We start from the raw sequence: 21,175 nt of genomic DNA, 5'->3' as shown, positions 1-21,175 counted from the left end.
AAGTCTCTCTCGCGATGACTTTTGGAGTTGGGCGATGTCTCATGATACACAGCGGGGAATCGATTTATCTTGGGAAAAAAATGTTTCCGGTTGCGCGACAGTATCTGCTGCTCTCTCTCTCTGTGTGTGTCTCTCTCTTTCCTCTGCAAGGACGGGGCGAGCCATGGGCCAGAAGACGTAACGCTGGTTTCGCGGGTCTACGAGATCTGCGTCGAGGGAAGCAGATTTTCGGAAGTTCCCCACACCTCGGGGCCGGAAAGAGTGGGAGAGGGAGATAAAACAAAGCACTTTTGGACCGATCGGACCGGATTCGCAACGTCCGATGTTCTCTCAAACTGGGACCTCCCTGGTCTGGTCGTTGACATGGAATTTTGGAGGAGTTCCGCCCTGATGTGAGGAGTTTATTTGATGTGAGATGTGTTCGTCATTTGGTCTTCTCTCCGTTGATGATCGTCGTCGGTCGTCGTGGTGCTGGAGAGGGCTTTGGCTTGGACGGTGAAGAGGGCGGAGATAAGGATGGCGGGAGATGAATTTGTCCAGAGGAGGGCTGATAGGACCATAAGGTGAAAACGTCCATGGTTTATTCTCTATCTTGAGAGCGTTTGGGTTGTCTTGTTCTATTGGTAATTCGGAACTCTCGCGCGAATGGGTTGTGATCAAAAACACCTGGATTTTCGTCCTTGATGTGATTGCAACTCGATCGTGTAGTGTGTCGGAGAGCTATATGAGATCAAGGCGCAGGGGAAGACGTATGATGATAAGTATACGCAGGAGCGAGGAGCAAAATATATGTATTCTTTGTCCTCATGCCTCCTCCATCCGCTTACATATATTCGCTGATGACATATATTCTCTCATCTGCGACACCGCAAGCTACGAGCACGCACGCACGCACGCACGCACTACATTACTACTCCGAGACGAACGAATCATCGCCGGACAACTAATGAAACTAATAGCTCTCGAGTCGAAGAGCACACACTACCCATGTGCCTAGTCGCCCACCCTGGCACGCCCAAATTCTGTGTGAAGTGACTGCGATCCCCAGCCCGAACGGAAAGCCGTCCTGCCGATCGAGAGGGCACGAAGCTGGGCGAGAGAGAACCCACGCGCTGGTGCGCCCGCCCGCTTTCGTCAGATGGCGTGCTTTCTTTGGGAGGATTTGCAAGCAAGCGAGCAAGCGAGCACCACCTCGTTCTCCCTTTCCTCCGTTCGCTGCAAGCCCTTTCAAAGAGATCTATAGAACCGCACACAAGTTCCGCTAAGGATGGAGAACGGTAAGATGGGCAACACGACTACATCGCTACCATGGCAATCATGCTAAGTGGAAGAGCTGGTCCAACTTACCTTGAACGTGCGAAGGAAAGTGAGATCCGACCAGGCGAGACATCCGGGCTGGCTGGCAGGTAGGAAGGCAGGCCAAAGTCCAGAACAGCCGACCGGACCTCCCGCCCAGCCAGGGTTCAAATCTGGCTATTTCCGGCCGGCCCCGCGACGCCCGCCGCCCAACACCGTCATCGCCCATCGAAATTGTTCCACGTGTGCCATGGGTGAGGCATCGTCCAGATCTGATCGGGATCGGATTCCTGCAATAAAACAACCACAGGCAGGATCGTTACCACATGGGTAGGGAGCAGGGAAAGGGGATCCCGATCCTCATCGCCAGATCTCTCTCCTCGATCCATCTGCTGTACCCATGGAAATAATCTCCCTGCTGCGCTCGGGTGGGGTGGGTGTGTGTACCCGTGGTTGTTTCCACCATGCACACACCCGCCGCGGAGAAGAGATCGATCGAGAGGCGTGGAGAGGGCAGGCACATGGTCCGCCATGGGACTTGCAAACGGCGACCGGACTGAGCGGCGGCGCCTGTGTGATGAGCGCATCGTGTACTGTTGGGACGATTCGAGCCGGCTGAGCGTTCGATCCTGTGCTCGATAGGATTATAGATTGCATGTCCCTATTCCTCGTTCACACATGGCTGCATATCCGCCGGAGAGGTGAGTGAGGGAGGCCTAGGAGCGACCGCTCACGTGGATGGGCCGCTAGTGGGTTGTCTTGGACATTGTCTCAGAGCCAGCCGGTCTTTCTCCCACGAGGGATCTTGGTCCTCTGTCCGGAGCTTCCTCGGACGAGGAGGGTCAGGGGCGAAAGGCATGTCCAATGCCCGGCTTTGACAGCAGTAGAGAGAGAAGAGAAAGAAGGGGGAAAGCGACCAGTGCTCGTCCAGAACATTTTTCCATAGCTTCATCATATCCTCATTATGTAACTCCACAACATCCAAACCATATCCAAACCAAATGCCTCCTCACATGACCGTGCAGATCTTGATCCCGCAGCACTGTATCGACTCCTGCTGTTGTTGCTGCTGCTGCCCACCCATTTGCATCTGCTGCTGCGGGTGCCCGGGCTGTCCCCCGTATTGCATCTGCTGCTGGTTCTGCGGCTGGCCGGGGTAGCCACCGTGTTGCCCACCGCCGTACTGCGGACCATTGCCGAGCGGATACGCGGTCTGATAGTGCGGCTGGCCGTAGTTCTGATGCTGCGGCTCGTGGTGCTGCTGGTAATCGAACGCGGGCATCTGCGCCTGGCCGCCCTGCAGGTTGATGAACATGCGCCCTTCGTTCTGCTCCGTGTTGTACTGCAGGCCCAGCTCCCGGCAGACCTGCTCGACGCGGGGCTTGATCTTCTGGATGTGGCCGGGCGAGTGGTTTCCCTTGCCGACGATGACGTGGAGGTGGGACTGGCCGGTCTGCTGGGCGTAGCGGATGCGCTGCTCGAGGATCTCCTCGGCTTCTTCGACGAACTGCCCGTGGAGGTCGATGGTGTCGCCGGGGACCTTGCCGACCGCGTTGTTCTCCCGGAAGATGAACTCCGAGGCCTGTTTGTTGTATTGGTCGGCTTTGGCGGCGTGTTGCTTGCCCTGCTCGCTTAGGCGGTGGGCTTCGCCGCCGTCGCCGCGCTGGTAGGCTTGTTGGGATTCGGCGGCGAAGTGTTGCTGTTGACCCTTCTCTTTCCGGGCGAGGTCGCGCAAGCGGTCGTATTCCCGCTCGGCGTCGGACGAAGGGCCATGGTTGAAGGCTGGGTTTTGGTTTTCAAGTCAACATCTCGCGAGGTTTTCGAGAGGTTGGAGGAAGCTTACCACCACCGCCAAGTCGGGTCCCTCCTTGATACATGTCTCCGTGATCTAGCTATGTGAATATATGTCTAGCGGAAGAATAAGAGCGAGTGGATGCTAGTCGGTGAGTCTGTGTACGAGTCTCGAATAAACTAATGCCAATGCTGTTCAGGAACAGCACTAGGATGGCAGAGCTGCGAGCGCATTTGGCCGGATTCGGCAAGCGCATTTCTCGCTACCACGTGATGGCGTCACAGTTCGCATAAAATGAGAGTTTCATTAGCGGCTGAGGCAGCATTAAATGCGAGCCTAGATAGATACTCTCTCCTGTCAGAGATCAACACCTCTATCCTGTAGAACCACCATGTCCAGAGACCATGCTTCCGGAAAGCTCAAATCCACGCGCATAAGCATCAAAAGCTTCCAGCGCCCTCACGATCTAACACGGTTCGGCCCAAACATCTCCTTCGCGAAACCGTCGCGGCCTTCATGAACCGTGATCCTCTCCGCAGCCTTGACGAGGTCGTAATTCATCCCACTCGTGACCACACTGTCCTTTCTATATTCAGGGTGCTCCCGGACGAAATGCCGGATCCATTTGGCCGCCGTCCAGAGCGAGCCGTTCGCGCGTCCGCGGATAAGCGCGAGGTAGCGCGCCAGGGCGCATTTCGTCTCGACGTCGACGTTGACGGTGTCGAGGTAGGATTCCACCAGGGGGATGAGGCCGGGGAAGCCGCCGGGGGCGTGCTGGCCGTTCATGATTTCGTCGACGGTCATGAGTTCGTATTCGTCTTCGACGGGGCCTACGGGTGTCGGTGGGCGACTGATGGGTCGGATTCGAGGAGAGTTGGGGCCCGAGGGAGGAGCGGACGAGTTGGCAGATCGCGGTTGGCGTTTGGGTAAGGGGTTCTTGCGGAAGTGGAATTTGTCGTTCAGGACGGCATCGCGTCGGTGAGCGGTCTCCATGTTCTCGGTCGTGCGAGGGATGGGGATGTAGAAGTTGAGATCGAAGCTGAGAATTGCGCGGGTGATGAGTACGAGGAAGACCGAGAAGGCTGCGTTCTCAAAGTCGGTGATTTGAATCTCCATCGGTCGGAATTCGACGCGCCAGCCAATGTCATTGCCTGTCGGCGGTGGCTTGAACCGCATATGCTGCCAGTTCGTGCTCTGTAGGTTTTCGAAGTGGTCGGTCTTGGTCAGGTCGAGCTCCTTGAGGTCTTCTGCGAACACGACGATCGGATCGCGGATGAAGAGATGGGCAAAGTGCGTTGCGAGGAGATCATCCATGCCGCCCTCCATGAGGCGCGCTTTGAGCTGTTCATCCACTACGAGATCCGGGTCTAAGTATTCGCGCCGTAGACGGGGATCCTCAGAGATGTATGTGCTGTTGCTCGCATATCGAGACTTCGGAATTCGCCATCGGTCATTCTGTAACGGCTTCTCTCCGAGCTCCTCGGGGGTTCGATCGTCCACAGCGCCGCTGATCTGGTTCCATCGTACATCGGTGTCTGCGAGGAAGCCTTTGTAGATGGGTGTCGCAGCAGTCAAAGCCAATAATATCGGTCCCAGCGGGGATAGCTGGTCGTACATCTTGCGGCCCTCGGAGATGTTCTTGGCTTGAAAGGTGATTTGCAGGCAGCATGATCCCATGCCGAACGCCATCGCGTCCATGTAGATGCAATTCTCCTTCGCAGCCCCGTTGCGGACATCATCGTCCTCGGACCAGGTGTGGAGATCGTAGTCAACTGTGGGATCTTTGAAAGGCCAAGGGGTGTTTTCGTCCCGGAAGACTGGCACGTTGAGCTCGATCTTGCGTCCTCTCCGTGATCGAATGTTGGCCGCAAGTGTCGGGAATCGGATATGTGGGTTTGCGATTTCGTCGGGGACGAACTGAGATCTTAATCGAGGGCCGGAAGGAGGATAGAATGGTGTGATTGATTTGCGATCGCCGAGCAATGGAAAAGTGGTCAGGGTGATCGGGTATTCGCAATCGAAAACATGGTCCTTGGCAATCTGACGTCTTCATTCTCGCAAGGATCAGCCAGGTGAGCACAACTCGGTGGGACAGAAATGCATACCTCCACTTCATATCATGCTCAACGTCGAGTAGATCTGAAAAGCCAATGCCCCAAGGTCGACCTGGAGTCGCTTCAAGCATGAAACGGCCGAATTCAGGGTGGAAGGTAGGAGCCGTCTTCGATCCCCTACGCGACTGATTAGATCCAACTCAGACCTCGAGCGATCACAACGACATCCATGGATGCTCACCTGTCAGGTCCGACCTTGAGTTCAGGAACGCCACCTCCTTGAGCGATGAGTTCGGCATCTTTGGCAAGTGCGTCAAGAATGTCTGCTTGACGCAGGGAGAGTTTCACCTCCCGTCCCTCGTCGTCGAATGAGACGACCAGATATTCGATCTTGTTTCAATCGTCAGTACCGGACTGGCATGTAGCAGACGATTCGAGAATGCCCTACCTCATCTCCCCATAGGAGAGCATCGCGCTCCTTGCCTTTGGCGCGATTCCATATGGCGAGCAATTGCTATTCATCCTTCGTCAGTCGCTTGCCTCGAGATCAACGATGCATTCCGCGGCCTTGGCGGCGTTCCGTCCACCATGTCGTACCTCAATGCCCCATTCCCGAACTTTGCCGGCAACTTTCTTCGCCTCGGGCCACTCGAGCGGCGTCCCCAGGGCACTACGGGTGGGAATCCCCAAGAGTCTCAATAAAGATTCATTTCCATTTTCTTCGGCCGGCCCACCAGCTGTGCGGCTGACACGAATAGGGGACGACCAGGACTTACAGGAGACCCATTGTTCCTCGTCACCGGAAAAGATAGTGTGATCCTGTTTTTTTTTTCTGTTCTATTCTCGGCTAGTCCGGGGATTGTCGTGGTGGCCAACGCAAGAGGCGATGGAGATATTAGAACCCTGACCAGTTCAATGGGATTGCTGGATCGAAGTTATCACCGAGATATGAACATGCGCGATCCGTGAACAGCCAGCGGGAAAGAAGATCGGCAGCACACACGCGCGCGCATATCAAAGGAGAATTGCAGGGCCGTCTTTCCGTGTTCACACGTGCTAACACAGTGATTTCAAAGATATGGAAACCCGATTTCAAAGCATTCTGTACTAAGACGACGGCCGAGCTGGCGGGGTCAATGGGTCACGATCGTGCCAGGAAACTTTTTTCCCTTTTCGTCGCGGGCCAGTTCGATCTTTGTCTTTTGGCTTTGCACAGTGGAAGGAGGAGGAGGGAAAGGAACGAACGGTCCGGTTTAGTGTTGTTGTTCCGTTTTCAAACGTGTACATAGGCCTGACAACGACGAGACAGACGGACAGACAGTGTGCAGGTGGGCTTTCTACTTCCGCAAAGGCGTGATGGGCGTGGGAAATTTAAAACGTGAATTGCCTCATCGTTACGACAGCCTCTGGAGCGCACCGTCGGCGACAATGAGCCACTAACGCCGAGGCCATTGACTCCCCTACCTACTGTACACGACGGGTGAAAACTGCGAGACGCTGCGTCCACGTCGCGTGAATATGCCGTGCGTGGCGCGAACCGGTTTTTTGGAAGGAGGAGGAGGGAAAGGAACGAACGGTCCGGTTTAGTGTTGTTGTTCCGTTTTCAAACGTGTACATAGGCCTGACAACGACGAGACAGACGGACAGACAGTGTGCAGGTGGGCTTTCTACTTCCGCAAAGGCGTGATGGGCGTGGGAAATTTAAAACGTGAATTGCCTCATCGTTACGACAGCCTCTGGAGCGCACCGTCGGCGACAATGAGCCACTAACGCCGAGGCCATTGACTCCCCTACCTACTGTACACGACGGGTGAAAACTGCGAGACGCCACACACATACACTTACTACAGGCGGGGTGATGCTGGTTGTGAGTGAAGAGACGAGGGAGTCCCGTCCAGTAATAATTAGTAAAGGAAAAAGCGATACGAGACCTCAGGCGGGACTGATGAATGGCGCCGTATCATTTTTATTAGTTATTATTATTACCATTGTCATTGATGAATACCTAGGTATGAGTGGGATAAAAACCGCCTCAGAAAACAACCCAGCCCACAAGACACGCGCGTCATAAATCCGCCCGCAAAGCCGCCGCCGCGTGCAAAATGCAAGTGCACCTGGAGTGCGCCATCGCCTGAACAGCGACAACAACCTTGGAGCCCCCCAAAGTTGCCTCAGGGAGGTGAGTGAGTGATGATGAACGGATCATCGACAATCTCGCCGAGCAATCCTAGCGTCGAGATGGCGGAGATCTCATCGCAACGACAGGGCAGGACAGCGCGGCTCCTCCTATGGTAAGGTCCCCACCTAGGTGGTGTAGCAGGATCATCACCCAAAACATGTCCTGGCGATGCGGGCGATCTCGAGATATGATCTCGGGGCGATTCCCAGATGCGCACGCGTGCTCGCTTGGGTTTTGCCCGATTCTACGATGAGACTTGCGGGAGGAGGGAGGTGGAGGATTTGCGCTAGTCGCTCGCGCGTTTTCTTGCTCTGGCCCGTCTCTCCACGTGAGGGTTTGGAAAAGGGTGGATGTATGATGCGCCTTCTCTGCCTCCTTCCCCGGGAGGATGTGCGTAATGGTGACGATGGGATGTCCAGGTCATTGAAGTAAAGCAGTCGGTTGGTGTGGGAGTGATGGTGCCGCGACAGCAAGATTTATGTGTCGCAAAGGAGAAGGAGGGAGAGGGAGAGAGGGTATGGGTATGGGTCTGGACCGCCAAAGCGTATGGAGAAGTTTCATTCTTTTTCGCCGGGAAAAAATTAACCAGCATCAAGGTGATGTTTATGACAGCAGACTCTCTCGGAATGACGCCTATATAAATAATTCACGTCGTTCGTCTCGCTCGACTCGACCCCGTCATCGTAGGACCGAGGGGAGAGGAGAGACGGAGAGACGTGACTCTCAGGGGACTCCTTCGTCCCTTCACCTCTAGACAAATTGTTTTGATCACCTCCAAAAATACTCCCTAGCAATGTTCCCAAAAAAGCAACCTCCCTCTCGTTGGCGCCACTCACGCTAAAACGTAAACGCCGGTGCCCATCCAGTTTTCAAAGGAACACATCTCCGCTCATTGAGATTCCCATTCGAAGAAAAAAAGGCGGATCCAAGGCGGGCAAAGCCACTTCCTTCTGAAATACAATGCAACATTACTGTGTCATGGGAGACCGGGGGTGATATGTCCCGGTTCCTGTCATTCCCGTATTGGGGAAAATGTGTGTGTGTGTGAAAGGAACTGCTCGCAGATCCGACTTTCTGCCGGAAAAAAAAGCGGCAGGCTGTGAAGTTGGGCGAGGTCATGTATAAGTCGTTATCCCCATTCCTGGACACCAGCCAGGGGTCCAAATGGGTGAGGGTATCTAATGCCTTCCGAGAAAGCTCGATTAAAGAAAGGACAAGATTGCAGTATGGGGGCGCTTGAGACGATGCACTCATTGCGTCATGGGGTCCTTTGGTCGAAGGTTTGATCCAACCATGCCCGCGACTTGCTTGTTGGTGCTGTTGCTGTTGTTGGAGTTGTTGTTATTGTTGTTCTTCCTCGTGAGCTTGGCATAGTGTAGACCACAGGCGTTGCAAAGTGTACGTGCGCCATCAGGACCGCGACGCCATTCCGGGGTCTCGGCCCGGTTGCAACTGTGGCAGCGGCCGGGCGGCGCAGCGCGACCACGTCGAGGCTTTTTGGGGTCTCCCTGGAAGCTGTTCTTGTCGTCATTGTCATACGGCGAATGTTCAGCAGGCATTCTGTGCTTTTCTGGAAGACCAGCCCGCGATGCATGTTGGTCGGCGACCTGGTAGTCGTAAATCGCTTGCTGTTGGTTGATGACATGGTCACGAATGCTCAGCAATTGGTCCAGCTGAACCTTAGTTTTGGCGGCCATGTCATCAACCTCCACGATACTGGGAAGGTTGGCCAAGGTCCTTTGATTGGCATATACTTGATCTCCGTAACGGCGAGCAAAATCCGAGAGAATGCCACTGGTATGAGAGATCTGTATGGAAGTCAGTCATGTTCACTGATGAAAGGATCGTGCTAAACTGACCTCGTTAAGAGCATACTCCAGATGCTGTGAATCCAGATGCCTCTTGACTGTGTCCTTGTGGCCATCGTGTCGCTGCATGGGGCTGTAATCCCCATTCTCAGATTTCCAGGCAGGCAAGTTGGCGGCAGGTGCGTTGTGCATTACAGAAGGCTGATAGATTGGTCCTAGACTGGGTTGTTGGTGAGATTCGTCCCGTCTGGGAGGGTATTGCGGTTGACCATAGGCCATGCCGGGTGGAGGCATGGGATGTGTTGCGTGAGGGACCTGTACAGGATCATGCACGGGGGATCGCTCGAGAGGACCCGAGAGTGTCGGAAGATGTGAACCCGGACGGACGACATGCACTGCCGACGTTCCTCGCGCCTCATCGACAGATCCGTATGCCGATTTGTGCGTCTGGATCGACGGGAATGTAGATTTGATACACGAGTCTGCACGAGGCACGGTGTAAGGAGGGTATGTCGCGGTACTCGATGATGTGACCGATGGTACTACAGGTGAGGCAGGTGACGGATTCGTGCTCTTGCTGTGTTGTATTTGATTCGACAACAGACCAGGCGGAGGCGGGACGTTCTTCGAGAAGGAATTTGATCTGTCCCCACCCATGATCTCCGACAAGGACGGCAGTGATTGCCTGATGGCCGCTTTGTTTCCCGTCTTCTCATCACCACTTGATCTTCGTGACTCTGGAGGAGTCTGAAATAGAGGATTGCTGGCTGGCCATGCACCACCGGCTGTTCCGGCGGGCAGCAGCGGTGCTGCTCGAGACGCTGAATCTGCGTAGGTATATGGCGTTTCTGCGGATGCTTTGCCGGCAGGGTGGCTTGGTGCAGATGATTCCATTGATCGGTTCTGGGGGTTTTCGTCGGTCCGCGCGTCCAGGAAGTTTAGTGCAGGTAATTGAAGTCTATATGGACATGGTCAGCTATCATGTAAGCTGATCGTTGCCTCAAACTCTTCACTGGCTATCGCTGGAACTGACCTTCTACTTGTGTCCATGGTGAAAGGAGCCTGTTGTCGACAAAGCGACGATGTACGATGTGAGGTTGAGATGAGAGGTTGGCCGCAGGAGCGCACGCGACTTTTCGCAAACCTGTCCGACGTAGTGTCCTTGGACGAGCGATGTTACGATCACGCTCAACAGAGGGAGCCCGATGAGCCGTCGATTCGGATCGTGTTGGTGGGAATTGACGATGTCTGTAGTTCAGAAAGAACGATGGTGGGTGAGAAGCCAGCGGCGGTAGTAGCGGCACGAGTGGAGCAATGATCGCGACGGCGAGGGCGAGAGCAGACGTATCTGCGATAATCTGAGATCGGGCGGGAGTGGAACGCCGATCTACATCAGACGCTAGGCGTAGAGTAGAATAGGCACACCGTAAAGTAGGGTTGGATGGACTGAAGGCAGCTGGAGGGAGCAAGCCAAAGGCGAAAGTGTGCTTGGCGGCAGTGGACTAGATTCTGCTGGCGATTCGCCCTAGCCCAGCTTAGCAGCGACGGCTAACACCGAACAGAGAAAAGCGGGCGCCGGTCGGTCCTGGTAACAACCTTGGAAAGTTGGGATCGATGAGTTGCTGCTACAAGGGAATGTTGCACTCCAGCTGTGTATGGAAGTGTGGTGTGTGTGCGTGTGTCGTGGGTCGTGGGTCGTACTCGGGCTGGACTGTATGCACAATGGTGATGATGATGTACTGTAGCGATAGTGGTGTCGCTATTTGCTGCTGGCTGCTTCCCTCCTCTCTCCCATTCAGTCAGCCGATGGATGGTGGGTCGTAATGAGAATCCTGCGGCTGCTGCTGCACCCGTGTAGGCAGAGAGCCCTTCGATCGGTGACAGCGTCGCGTGGTCTAGTCTGTGTTCACACTCACACTCGCTCACACACTGGCGGGAAACGAATGCGCCCCTTGGTTTTCACGCAGACAGAATTTCTTCTCCGGGCATTTCCACCAGCGAGATTGTTGATGATGCTCGTCACGGATGGTAGACAGCGCGAAAGGTAGTTTTTCTAAACCTGAACCGGACAGGCAAAGGGCATGCGAGTCACGTGAGCTGGTGGACATCCGACAACAAACGGATACACGGTGCCTTCGGCTACGCGGGACCATGCGGGTTTGATGATGAACAGTTCCAGAGAGTGACGATTGAACGGCAGAACCATGGCCCGGAAGGATGATTGCGCATGGCGGATAGGTGGACAGGAACGGTGGTGGGTGGTGCTGGTACAGCAGGTCGGAGGACAACCAGACTTTGCACCGCAATCACACTCTTGCCTCATCGCGCTTTCCTCCTCATTCGCACCGTCATGCGCAATACTACGTCTCCTCGATTTCCGACCTCATTCCAACATCCATGCGATAGGCACAAGAGGACGGCGAGGTTTATGGGCGGTGAGAACAACCATGCGAGAGTTCCGTACTATAAAACCCTCCTACAACAGACATCGGCATATCTCTCGTCGGAACGGGTCGACGACTCCGTTGACGGTGACGATGACATAGGAATTGGCGAGCTCAAGGGATATGTGGCGGAGTGGATAAACGACGGTTGTGGTCGCACTCCAAACCCTGACATATGTATGTTCACTCGCTCATCACTGCAAGGTGACATGAACAGGCAGGTCGAAAACGCGGTAGGTACCGAAGTAGTTCTGTATCGGGTTTATGCGCTAGGTTGTTCGTCAAAATGGTCGGTACCGGACCGTTGCTACTCTCGAGTATCCATTCGGGCTGTGTCATGGTCCCCAGGAACGGATGTGGGTGTGTGGCTGCATCTTCCGGTTCTTGCACGCGCACCCGGTACTGGGATAGATCGGGTCTGACCCGATATTGGCCATGATGACGGCAAGGGTCTTCACCTGGCTTTTCTGAGGTCCGAGGGCCCGTCAGTTTTCTACCACGCACGCTTATTAAAACGTTTGTTTCGCGCCTCGAGTCTTTGACGCAAATCAACGGCTGAGGGTAAGACTCTCTGCGTCCCAGAGGCTGCACAAGTTCAGCCACTGGGACTCATCCGCTGCCCCATTTTTCGAGTTGAGCACAGCGTGTTCAGAGCTTCACCAGACGGGAAAAGACACTTATGTTTGCCTTCCAAGATACTTGCTAGGCCGTAGAACGCGTGGCATCATTAGGGAAGCTTAGTCACTGAATCTCAAGGATGACCGTCGTGCTGATCATCAAGATCATCGAGGTTGTTTGCGAAGGGTCGCGATGGTGGAAAGGGTCAATTGCGAATAAGATTCATAGATTGTGCGGATCTGACCACCGGGCCTAGGGCCGCGATCGTGGACAATAGCGGCGATGAGGCGGAAGGTCGTGAGCATCGAACCAATCAGAGAGGCGCGGCCGAGTCGGACTCTCGAGCATGATGACATTTCCAAAGCGTTGACCGGCACGACTCGCGAATTTGATGTCTGTACCTGGGTACCAAGGTGTGCTTGTAAACATGTTTGGTGCTTGCAGATCATTGAATATCGGCCGGCTCGAGAGACGAGGCGAGCAGAAATATTGATCAGACGGTCGTACCCGCCGACCGGAGACTCTCCCTCTCTACGACGCAGCAGGGTCGCATTGACGAAAAGCTGGGATGATGTGCATGGCATGAGTCAGTGCCTGTCCTTTATCCCCAAGCAAATAGGGGGGAAGAGAACGTCACGAGTCAATCAAGAAAGCAAGGACCCTGAACCGATGACACGCAGCTGCAGCCCGAGCATCCTGGCTGCTTTTGGCGGGCGCATTGGTCAATCGCCATCATATCTGGTCATCTCGATGCTGATCGGACAGGATCGCGCGATCAGATGCTAGCTCGGAGGCGCTGTCTCACCACATCTGTCTGCATTTCGTGTGATTATTCTTGGCATGATGTTTGAGTAATAAGCGTTAATCATTGTTATCACGAAATGCTGTGTCCGGGCGTCACGCGATCAACATCTTGCCGACTGCTTTCCTGCTATCGCACTCAAGGATGCATCCTGATTCTTGGTGCCGAGGCCCTGAAAGCTGCAAGTTTTTGCTAAAGCTGAATGTTGCATGGAGTTCGCTAAATTCAGGGAAATAGTCGTCGATGGCCAAGACTTCGGTACGAGATTGCCCGCAGGATATGTGCACCGAGTGGACTGATGAGCAGCCATGGAAGTCTAGCCCCCTGGTCGGCCTGTTGAGCTTAAAGGCTTGTGCAGTTGCGTTCGTCTATAAGGTGATCTAATGGATGATGAGCATTTTGGAGGTCGCGAGAAGATTCCTGGAAGATTCCCGAGTCCTGCCCACTTACGCTGGCTCACCGACGGAGGGTATTTGTTCGGTGTGTGCCTGAAATCCCTGCACGCCGGCTTCCCTCGGTTGATTTCCGACAACCGCGATTGTGCTTCATCAATCTGATAGTAAGTGCACATTGTGACTGGCATGACTAATGTGGAGGCACGCTGCCATCGAACAAGAACTTCAGTGAAACATGGTTCTAACATCATAGGCTTTCTGTTTGGGTGTCGTTTACTGTTCATCACAATGAAACAGCAATGGCTCAATTGGGCCTGTGGTAGCTGACTCAGGCTGTCTCAAATGTCCTTGCGAAGCGTGCAGCCGAAGAAGCGAGGGCGCCAACCGATAGATCTTGGAACTGATGATAATCCGATCCACTCTTCGGTCCTCGCTCCTGTATTCTCGGGGCCTCCAAAGGGCTCCAAAGAAGCCTCTGTGACCTGTCAAGCCGTCAGCCTCACCATGTTGCAAGCCTTTACAAATGTGCTCCAAGTCTCTTTGGGCATCGTTCATGTAAGCTGGTCGGCTCAACTTCTTATTCAGCGTACATGATAGCGCATGATAGCGCATTCGATGTACTTTCCAAGACGAATCTGATGCTCTTTGTGGCCTCTTGCCATGGAAGTATGACTTGGACTCCGAGTAGTCTCGGTCGGCTGCATCAGACGCGCCACATCCCTTGCTCGACCCATCTATCCGGGCTGGCAATTTGAGAACTGCCACCGCAGCCAATTCCCCTGCACCAACTCTATCATGGGAATAAGATGCCCACTTCAGCTCGTGGCATGCAAGTTCCGATGCATATCGCCCACGGCTGCACTTGCAGATTTAACCACGAAACCACACGCACAAGGGTTGTCGTTCCCGAGTGACGGGAAACGAATTATGATGATCACATAGCGGAACTGGTGCCGGTGAGCCAGTCCGTGTAAGCTTTCCCCTCTGGTTCGCAGAGTGAACTGTTATTTCCCTGGCAATTGTGGCGATCACTATCTCACGACGCAGTTCCGTTCTTTCAATCGCGGAATTGAACCACATCTTGTCGCAGCGGTTCAAAGACAGGAACCAAACTTCTTGAGACGACGATGTGGCTTAAGATCACCGACGTGCGCCAGGTAGCGATTCCGCTCTCGAGCATCGACTCTGAGCTTCACAAACGGAGCAGCATTGCCTGCATTGGGAAATGCACGACTCGAGAGGAGGAGCCTGGCTGTTTTAAGGTGGCAATCTCAGAAGATTGACTCAATTATGCATCGTGAGACAAGATTGTGGTTGGTCTGAGGTCTACCGGTGAGTTCATTCGCCGGACCTGTGCCCGTGAGTGTACTCATACACGGTCGCAGAGTTCACTTGGCAAATGGGAATTTTTCTTGTACGGCAGTAGTCATTGGTTCATTTCGACCATCTAAACTCTGCAAGATCTAAGACGATCAAAGCAGGTATCACGATGGTTGGAACGAGTACTTGGACAAGGGAACGATGTGACTTGACTTGATCGTCAGTTGCCTCTAGAAGCTCGAGACCGCCTTTAGCAGACTGGACATCGATGAGCAACCTAACACGCCTCGTCGATTGCATTAGGGTTGTGATTAGGGTTGGTGTTGTGGTTGTGCGATGCTGGTCAATCAATGCGTACATGAACCTTTTCATGAACCACAGACACGGGGATTTTATTGTAACAACGCTGAGTCACACAAGATTGATTCATCAAGCACTGTAACTCTGAAGATGGACTGATCTCCGGCGTAATTGGCAAGTATACCCGCTGAGGTGCAGGTACAGTATGACCTGTGTCAACGCTACTGCATTGCAGGAATGACAATTACCTGGTAGAGACGTGAAAATCCTCACTTCCTGAACGGCATCTCTGCTGTCCTGTAACTGCTCGTACCAGCATAGGCGAGCCGGCAACATCTTGATGGCGCGGCGAACCGCAGCCTTCACAAATGTCATAACCACATTAATGCATAAACTACTGGATCACTCATACTCTAACTCTGTACCAAAACTCGCGAGGGAGAACTCTCGCAGAACAAAGCAGCGAGTGGAATGTGAAATGGTCACCGATCCGCAAAACCCCGAAGGCGTTTCACTTGGTAGATGTAGCGATAACCGCCTGTGCGCACGATGACTTTCGAGCACTCATGGCGTTCAATACGACCTCCTCAAGATGCAAGAGCAAAGCGAAGGACTACCGTTACATTGCAAATCGCAAGTTTCCCTTAAGCAGCCCAGGAAATTGCCAGAGCCGTGAGGCTGTCTATCCGTCGTCAACAAAGATAACAAGACGCGGCTTTGCGTCGATGCCAACAATGTCACCAGCCTTGCCGACTTGGTCGAAGAGAAGAAAGCGTGCTCATCACCGACGGAGCTCGCTGCTGTCACTCCTATTCAAGACGCAAGATGAAAGTAAGCAGTCGTGGAGAGACTCGGCGATGTTGGACTCCAGGTTCTTCGACATCAGTTCGCCGCTGGGGCTCACAAATCATGACCGTGTATCACCAGTCAGCGTGCAACACCGACCGCCACACAGGCCTGCAGAACTGTACAGGGTACTTTATATTGCGGCCATACTCACCACGTGTGAGCTGACTTCGACCAATACAGTGTGATATTCATGCAGCCGATGCGGCGGACTTCAGTGCAGCCGAGCAGGAATGCAAGCAAATCATCATCGAAGCTGGAGGACGCATAGTCAACGACCATACCTATCTTGGCGGCTTCATGTGAGATATCACACTTGCCCAATACTCCACTCGTCGGCAGTACTGACGAATCACCACCCGCAGCTTCGACATGTCAACCAGCGAGCACGCGAGTCCTTTGAGCGATGGCGACGAGACCATCGGCGGCGGATACATCAACATCAATCCAGGCGTGGTTTTCGACAGACCGCAATTCGACGGTCTTCGCATGCACCCGATTTGGCACTCGCACGATGAAGATGGCCATGAGGGATCCGGATTACATGCAGCGCACGTCACGTCCTCAAAACGCCATAGTATCTCGTCAAAAGCGCAGAAAGCTGAGAAATGGGCCCAAAAGATTACCTCGAGAAGATCAAGTCGTCGAGACTCGTTCTTTTCTGGTCTGGAATTTATGTTATAATGACACAGGTGGTGGGAAACAAGGTGGCATGGACCAGGCTGCGGAAGAGGCAGCGTTATCTCACGCTCAATCCCAGGAAATTCTGTTAGAGTACGGATTAGTCTTTACTTCACTGTCGTGTACGAATTTGTTACTCACCCAAGCATAATGCCCGCCCCAGCAGCCATGGCCGCAAATTGCAGCGCCATGCTCCTGAGCTCCTTCATACGATCTGGTCCCGTCTCCAACATCTCGGGCACAACACCCACAGTGCCAACGTACAGGAACGTGCCTGCGGTGAAGGGAAGCAACATGTCCCCCCATTGCAAACTGGTACCCCACAAGCCAGTGTTTCCACTGGCCACGGAGCCTACCACTGAAGCGGAATTGCCTCCAAGCTCCTGAACAGCGATTCCAATGATAGCTCCCAGCACAGCACCGAGCGCAGTGACAAATTGCAGGGCCATTGCAGTGCGCTTGCTCATACCTCCCTGAATCAGAAGCGCAAAGTCGCCAACCTCATGTGGAATCTCGTGGCAAAAGACGGCAAGAGTGGTAGTCGCGCCTATGGTTGGGCTGGCGTAGAACGATGATGACATCGCAAGTCCATCCGTAATGTTGTGTGTGAAGTCGGCAATGATGTTGAGATACGCCGAGAGCTTCACCGAAGGCTTGGGGTCCTCCTTTTTCACCATGGTTGTGCCTCTGTCCGCCTTTTCACCTTTGCGCTTGCGAACCGATGACTTATCAGATTTGGAAGGTGTTGCACTGGTCGTCACCTTTTCCTCAAGAGCGTGTCCGTGTGAGTGGTCGTGGGAATGGCCTTCTCCTCCAGTCGCAATGCGAAGACCTTTGTCCATAGCAACAAATGTTACGAAGCCAATCAAGATGGCTACTCCAAGAAGCAGATTCTTGTTCGGCTCGACGAGCACAGCCCGCACTTCTCCTTCAGGAACCTCACCCAGGAAGATCTCGGGAAGTAGGTGAAAGAGCGTGTCTCCGAGTAAGCCGCCGACTGCGAAAGCCACCATGACATTTAGGCTGCTCGGGTCGATGTTCGGCGGGACCAACGCGAGAAGGAAGTTTGGTGGGCCAGAGATGTACAGTGTACCCATTAAGGCATTGAGTGCTGGGCTGGTGAACGGAAAGAGCACTTTGAAGCTCTGCTGCAAGAAGGAGGATTGTACTGGCTCATGTTCGAGTTTGTGTGCGACAATTTGCTGTATGATTGGACATTGCTACAGATGACCCAGTTAGATGAAGTTCAAAGTATGAGATGATGTTGCGAAGACGACATCTTGGTCGATTGTGATCGTGATCGCGATTGCGATCCATGCATACCTGTAGCTGCTCCTCGATCTCTTGCGTGCTCAGGGATGCAACATCGTGGCTGGCGAGATTGATCGCGCTCTTTTCCGCAACCACGCTGCAAATAAGCAATGCCAGGAGCAGCAATGCTGTCAGGTAAACACCTCTTGAAGCCATCCTGGCGAGCAGTATTGATGGTGTCTTGAAATGCCACCGTGATGTCTAACGTACAAGTCCCAATGGCATGGCCTGCAGGACAGGGTTCAGGGAAGGTACGGCGAGCTGAGCGCCAAGATTTCGCGGAGCCCTGACATGTGATGGAGATAATTTTTTGAATCTCCGAGAATTCATCACCATTTGCACAATCTTCGCATTCCATTCGCGGCAAGACAAACACCATGGGTCGCGAATTACAGAAGAGGAAGAACCGCTCAAGTGTGAGCAAAGTCAAACATAAGCCTAAGTCTAAGAAACGTCTGTTGGCTCATCCCGTCATCGCCGCCAATTGGGACAAGACGCAAACCCTTGCGCAGAACTACAAGCGACTAGGCTTGACGGCGAGGCTGAACAAGAACACTGGTGGTATCGAGAAGAAAGTGTCGGACATCCAGTCTGTAGAAACCGGCGACAGATACAGCCTTCGTGACGCGCTCAACATCACCAGCTCTTCCAAGCGTAATCAAAAGATTGATTTATCAGAGGCAAAGATCGAGCGAGACCCCGAGACCGGCAAAATTTTGCGCGTGCTCGATGGCGAGGCACCAAAAGCAAATCCGCTCAACGATCCTTTGAACGATCTCGACTCAGATTCCGAGGATGATACGGGAATTTTCAGTCTGCAAAATCAACATGAGGCCGTGATGAAGAAGCCGAGCTCGACTTCCAAATCCGCGGTCACGGACACCGTCAGACAACTTGAAGAGGAGGCGAGCAGACCTGTGACAAAATACAAGCGCAAACAGCCTGATGGAGAACGCGAATTCATCGAGGCCCTCGTAGAGAAATATGGAGATGACACTGGTAAGATGGCGCGCGACATCAAGATCAACTACATGCAGAGAAGTGAGGGAGACCTCAAGAAGCGCATCAAGAGGTGGCGCGAAAACGGTGGCTCAATAGAATGAAGAACAAGTCGCAATGGCCTGCGACTTGCCCGGCAACTCGCGGTCCACCTGCGATCATGTCGACCTGCAGATAAGAAATATTGCCATGAGCAAAGTGCGATCGAGACCATTTGACAGGAGCGCACTCGGCTATTCGCAGGAGCAGAGCGCCACACAGCTATGTAATGCGACGACCTGAGGACAATAAAATGGGTACTTGGTGGTCTTGAGTGCAGCCCATGCTTGAAGTTTCTGCTCCAAAGTTGTTCTCATGAACGGAAATCGACCTAGTGTGTCTCACCAAGATATGTGGTGCCGGCGAGCATTCAGGACCCATCCAGGGTTCACGGCCAGCACCGTACTGCACAGCCGAATCCATGACTAGGCCTGTTTCACATTGGGTCAATCTATCAGATCTAGCAACCCAGCAGCGAACGAGCTATTTCAACGCGCCACATTGGGGACCTGAAACTGGGGAATCTCAATTCTCCAAATGCCGGAACGACCGTCTCGAGTCCACACGCCGACACTGCCAGCTCGAACACAACCCGAGTCTTAGAGCACATTGGAGCGGCTGCTACAAGAAAATGTAGATTGGCACGCGGAATTCACCTGCAATGCTTGAGAGATACTCTGCCACGGAATTGCGGAATTGCATGCCAATGTATGAATCGAGTTGGCTGAGCCATGCTCCTGATTCTGAGACTACAACAGTCACAGCTTAGTTAATTGTAGCGTTAATTTGCGCTGCATGGCTGAAATTCACATTGACAACAACAATTTTTCAAATTTCGTTTCACTGATCAGCATTGCGATAGTTGCGCTGGACGAACCATGCCTGCACTATTGACAACCTCGACGAGCTGTGGCTGTTGTATAGCATCATCCTCCTGAGACAAGTATTGCATTATTACTCAACAGAGAAACGAGCATCGGATTAGCCATCGGAGTGCCCTTCTTCGTCGTCAACACATTTTGCTGCACCTGGGCAGTCAATTGTTGCAGCGCATTGTCCATTCTGCAGTGAAATTGAATGGACATCAGTAGTGCTTATCATCCGCTCAGCTACCAATGAGTGAATCCTGACGCCAGCCAGAGTGAGTAGTGATCACCTGGCTTCCACAGCTTTTGCTTACCAATCCAGGGCAGCGATACCTCATTGTCCAAGTGTCCATGCATGTATGATCATCACTACTCTTGATGACATCTACAAATCCTCGCGGAAACGATCCAAATCAGCGATAGCGCTTACGCTGTGGTACCTGCACCATTACTGTACGTCTGCACCACACGTCTCTCGCGCGCCTCTTCGGCGTTAAGGTGAATCTCTTCAATGACCACTCGCAAACGATCGTGGGTATATAAGAAGCTTTCCTCTCTCTTTGTTAAACCGTAAACCTCATGTGAAACAAAACCAATCGTCGTTGCCCTTGTCGTCATATCGAAGTACGATTCCACCCAAACTCAAGGGTTGATTGCGAAGATGGTCATCCAGCGCTTTACATTCTTTCAAATCCCAGAGCCTAAGGACGTCCAACTCATGATTGAGAAATATTCAGGCCTCCAAAAAGCCGCTGTGCGGGTAAGTCTTCCTCATCAGAAAGCAATTGCTTTTCCAAGAACACTTCTCAACGAATGTACTCATGGATTTGGTCAAACAGAACGGCAAACCCTATATCACCACCTGCGAAGCCGATCCCACCCTCCCCGATCAACGCTCCAAGGGCTACACGCTCGCCGTCCGCACCACATTCGACACCCTCGACGACATGAAATACTACGACGACGAGTGTCTGGCACACAAAGACCTGAAGGCATTTGCAATGCCGAAGAAAACGGGCGATGTCCTGATTTTCTACTTCGAGAAATGATGGGAGTCTACGATTCAGGGATATATTTCCGACGAAAAGTGATCCAAAGAAATAAAATTGATTTATCCAGCGCTCTATTTTCTTGTTACATCTTCTCTTTGCTGTAATCCACAAGACCGTCGTTGGCTTCTATATCATGTGACGATGGACTCCCATCATCCTTGCGAAAAATCTGCTTGGCACGGCGGTCGCGCAAGTTGTCTCATGATGATTTTGGGGCTTCACATTTCCTCCTTCTCTCAGACGAATCATTTTCATATCGGACACGACGGGGCTGACACAAAGGATCACCATTTAAAATCCAGGTACTTCCATTGGATCTTGATACAAAACGTTGACATGAACACGTGACAATTTTGAAGTCCATTCTAGTATA

General features: G+C 53.1%; 10 protein-coding genes across 10 annotated transcripts; 5 read left to right on the top strand and 5 right to left on the bottom strand.

Annotated features, from left to right (window-relative positions):
- Positions 1 to 2,305: 2,305 nt before the first annotated feature.
- Positions 2,306 to 3,173, bottom strand: K489DRAFT_395620 (DUF1771-domain-containing protein; the record flags this gene model as incomplete). Its single annotated transcript, XM_033606847.1, has 2 exons — positions 2,306 to 3,078; positions 3,140 to 3,173. The coding sequence occupies 2 exons, from the start codon at positions 3,171 to 3,173 to the stop codon at positions 2,306 to 2,308; spliced, it is 807 nt and encodes a 268-aa protein (XP_033458257.1).
- A 374-nt stretch (positions 3,174 to 3,547) lies between these two features.
- On the bottom strand, positions 3,548 to 5,929 carry K489DRAFT_372141 (GCS-domain-containing protein; the record flags this gene model as incomplete). Its single annotated transcript, XM_033603307.1, has 6 exons — positions 3,548 to 5,135; positions 5,194 to 5,319; positions 5,384 to 5,532; positions 5,591 to 5,656; positions 5,740 to 5,887; positions 5,919 to 5,929. The coding sequence occupies 6 exons, from the start codon at positions 5,927 to 5,929 to the stop codon at positions 3,548 to 3,550; spliced, it is 2,088 nt and encodes a 695-aa protein (XP_033458256.1).
- Positions 5,930 to 8,571: 2,642 nt separating this feature from the next.
- On the bottom strand, positions 8,572 to 10,179 carry K489DRAFT_411601 (uncharacterized protein; the record flags this gene model as incomplete). Its single annotated transcript, XM_033607822.1, has 3 exons — positions 8,572 to 9,129; positions 9,181 to 10,087; positions 10,163 to 10,179. 3 exons carry the CDS (start codon positions 10,177 to 10,179, stop codon positions 8,572 to 8,574), a joined length of 1,482 nt encoding a protein of 493 aa, XP_033458255.1.
- Positions 10,180 to 11,266: 1,087 nt separating this feature from the next.
- Positions 11,267 to 12,234, top strand: K489DRAFT_269363 (uncharacterized protein). Its single transcript, XM_033600103.1, has one exon. It carries the CDS (start codon positions 11,357 to 11,359, stop codon positions 11,993 to 11,995), a length of 639 nt encoding a protein of 212 aa, XP_033458254.1. The 5' UTR covers positions 11,267 to 11,356; the 3' UTR covers positions 11,996 to 12,234.
- Positions 12,235 to 13,143, top strand: K489DRAFT_269362 (uncharacterized protein). Its single transcript, XM_033600102.1, has one exon. It carries the CDS (start codon positions 12,474 to 12,476, stop codon positions 12,975 to 12,977), a length of 504 nt encoding a protein of 167 aa, XP_033458253.1. The 5' UTR covers positions 12,235 to 12,473; the 3' UTR covers positions 12,978 to 13,143.
- A 1,502-nt stretch (positions 13,144 to 14,645) lies between these two features.
- On the bottom strand, positions 14,646 to 15,114 carry K489DRAFT_269358 (uncharacterized protein). The gene has a single exon (XM_033600101.1). The coding sequence runs from the start codon at positions 15,078 to 15,080 to the stop codon at positions 14,823 to 14,825; it is 258 nt and encodes an 85-aa protein (XP_033458252.1). The 5' UTR covers positions 15,081 to 15,114; the 3' UTR covers positions 14,646 to 14,822.
- Positions 15,115 to 15,520: 406 nt separating this feature from the next.
- Positions 15,521 to 16,130, top strand: K489DRAFT_382264 (uncharacterized protein). The gene has a single exon (XM_033605334.1). The coding sequence runs from the start codon at positions 15,575 to 15,577 to the stop codon at positions 16,040 to 16,042; it is 468 nt and encodes a 155-aa protein (XP_033458251.1). The 5' UTR covers positions 15,521 to 15,574; the 3' UTR covers positions 16,043 to 16,130.
- Positions 16,111 to 18,033, bottom strand: K489DRAFT_382261 (Zip-domain-containing protein). The gene is made up of 3 exons (XM_033605333.1): positions 17,859 to 18,033; positions 16,677 to 17,755; positions 16,111 to 16,620 (listed from the first exon to the last, which is right to left on the bottom strand). Exons 1-3 carry the CDS (start codon positions 18,000 to 18,002, stop codon positions 16,605 to 16,607), a joined length of 1,239 nt encoding a protein of 412 aa, XP_033458250.1. The 5' UTR covers positions 18,003 to 18,033; the 3' UTR covers positions 16,111 to 16,604.
- A 190-nt stretch (positions 18,034 to 18,223) lies between these two features.
- K489DRAFT_322946 (uncharacterized protein) lies at positions 18,224 to 18,949 on the top strand (the record flags this gene model as incomplete). Its single annotated transcript, XM_033601661.1, has 1 exon — positions 18,224 to 18,949. One exon carries the CDS (start codon positions 18,224 to 18,226, stop codon positions 18,947 to 18,949), a length of 726 nt encoding a protein of 241 aa, XP_033458249.1.
- A 1,449-nt stretch (positions 18,950 to 20,398) lies between these two features.
- Positions 20,399 to 20,806, top strand: K489DRAFT_382257 (stress responsive A/B barrel domain protein). Its single transcript, XM_033605332.1, has 2 exons — positions 20,399 to 20,510; positions 20,590 to 20,806. The coding sequence occupies exons 1-2, from the start codon at positions 20,412 to 20,414 to the stop codon at positions 20,797 to 20,799; spliced, it is 309 nt and encodes a 102-aa protein (XP_033458248.1). The 5' UTR covers positions 20,399 to 20,411; the 3' UTR covers positions 20,800 to 20,806.
- Positions 20,807 to 21,175: the final 369 nt, after the last annotated feature.

This window comes from Dissoconium aciculare (genome assembly GCF_010015565.1).
Source record: "Dissoconium aciculare CBS 342.82 unplaced genomic scaffold K489scaffold_9, whole genome shotgun sequence".
NCBI lineage: Eukaryota > Fungi > Ascomycota > Dothideomycetes > Mycosphaerellales > Dissoconiaceae > Dissoconium > Dissoconium aciculare.
Note: the sequence above shows the minus strand (reverse complement) of the source record. Positions and strands in the feature narration are given on the sequence as shown.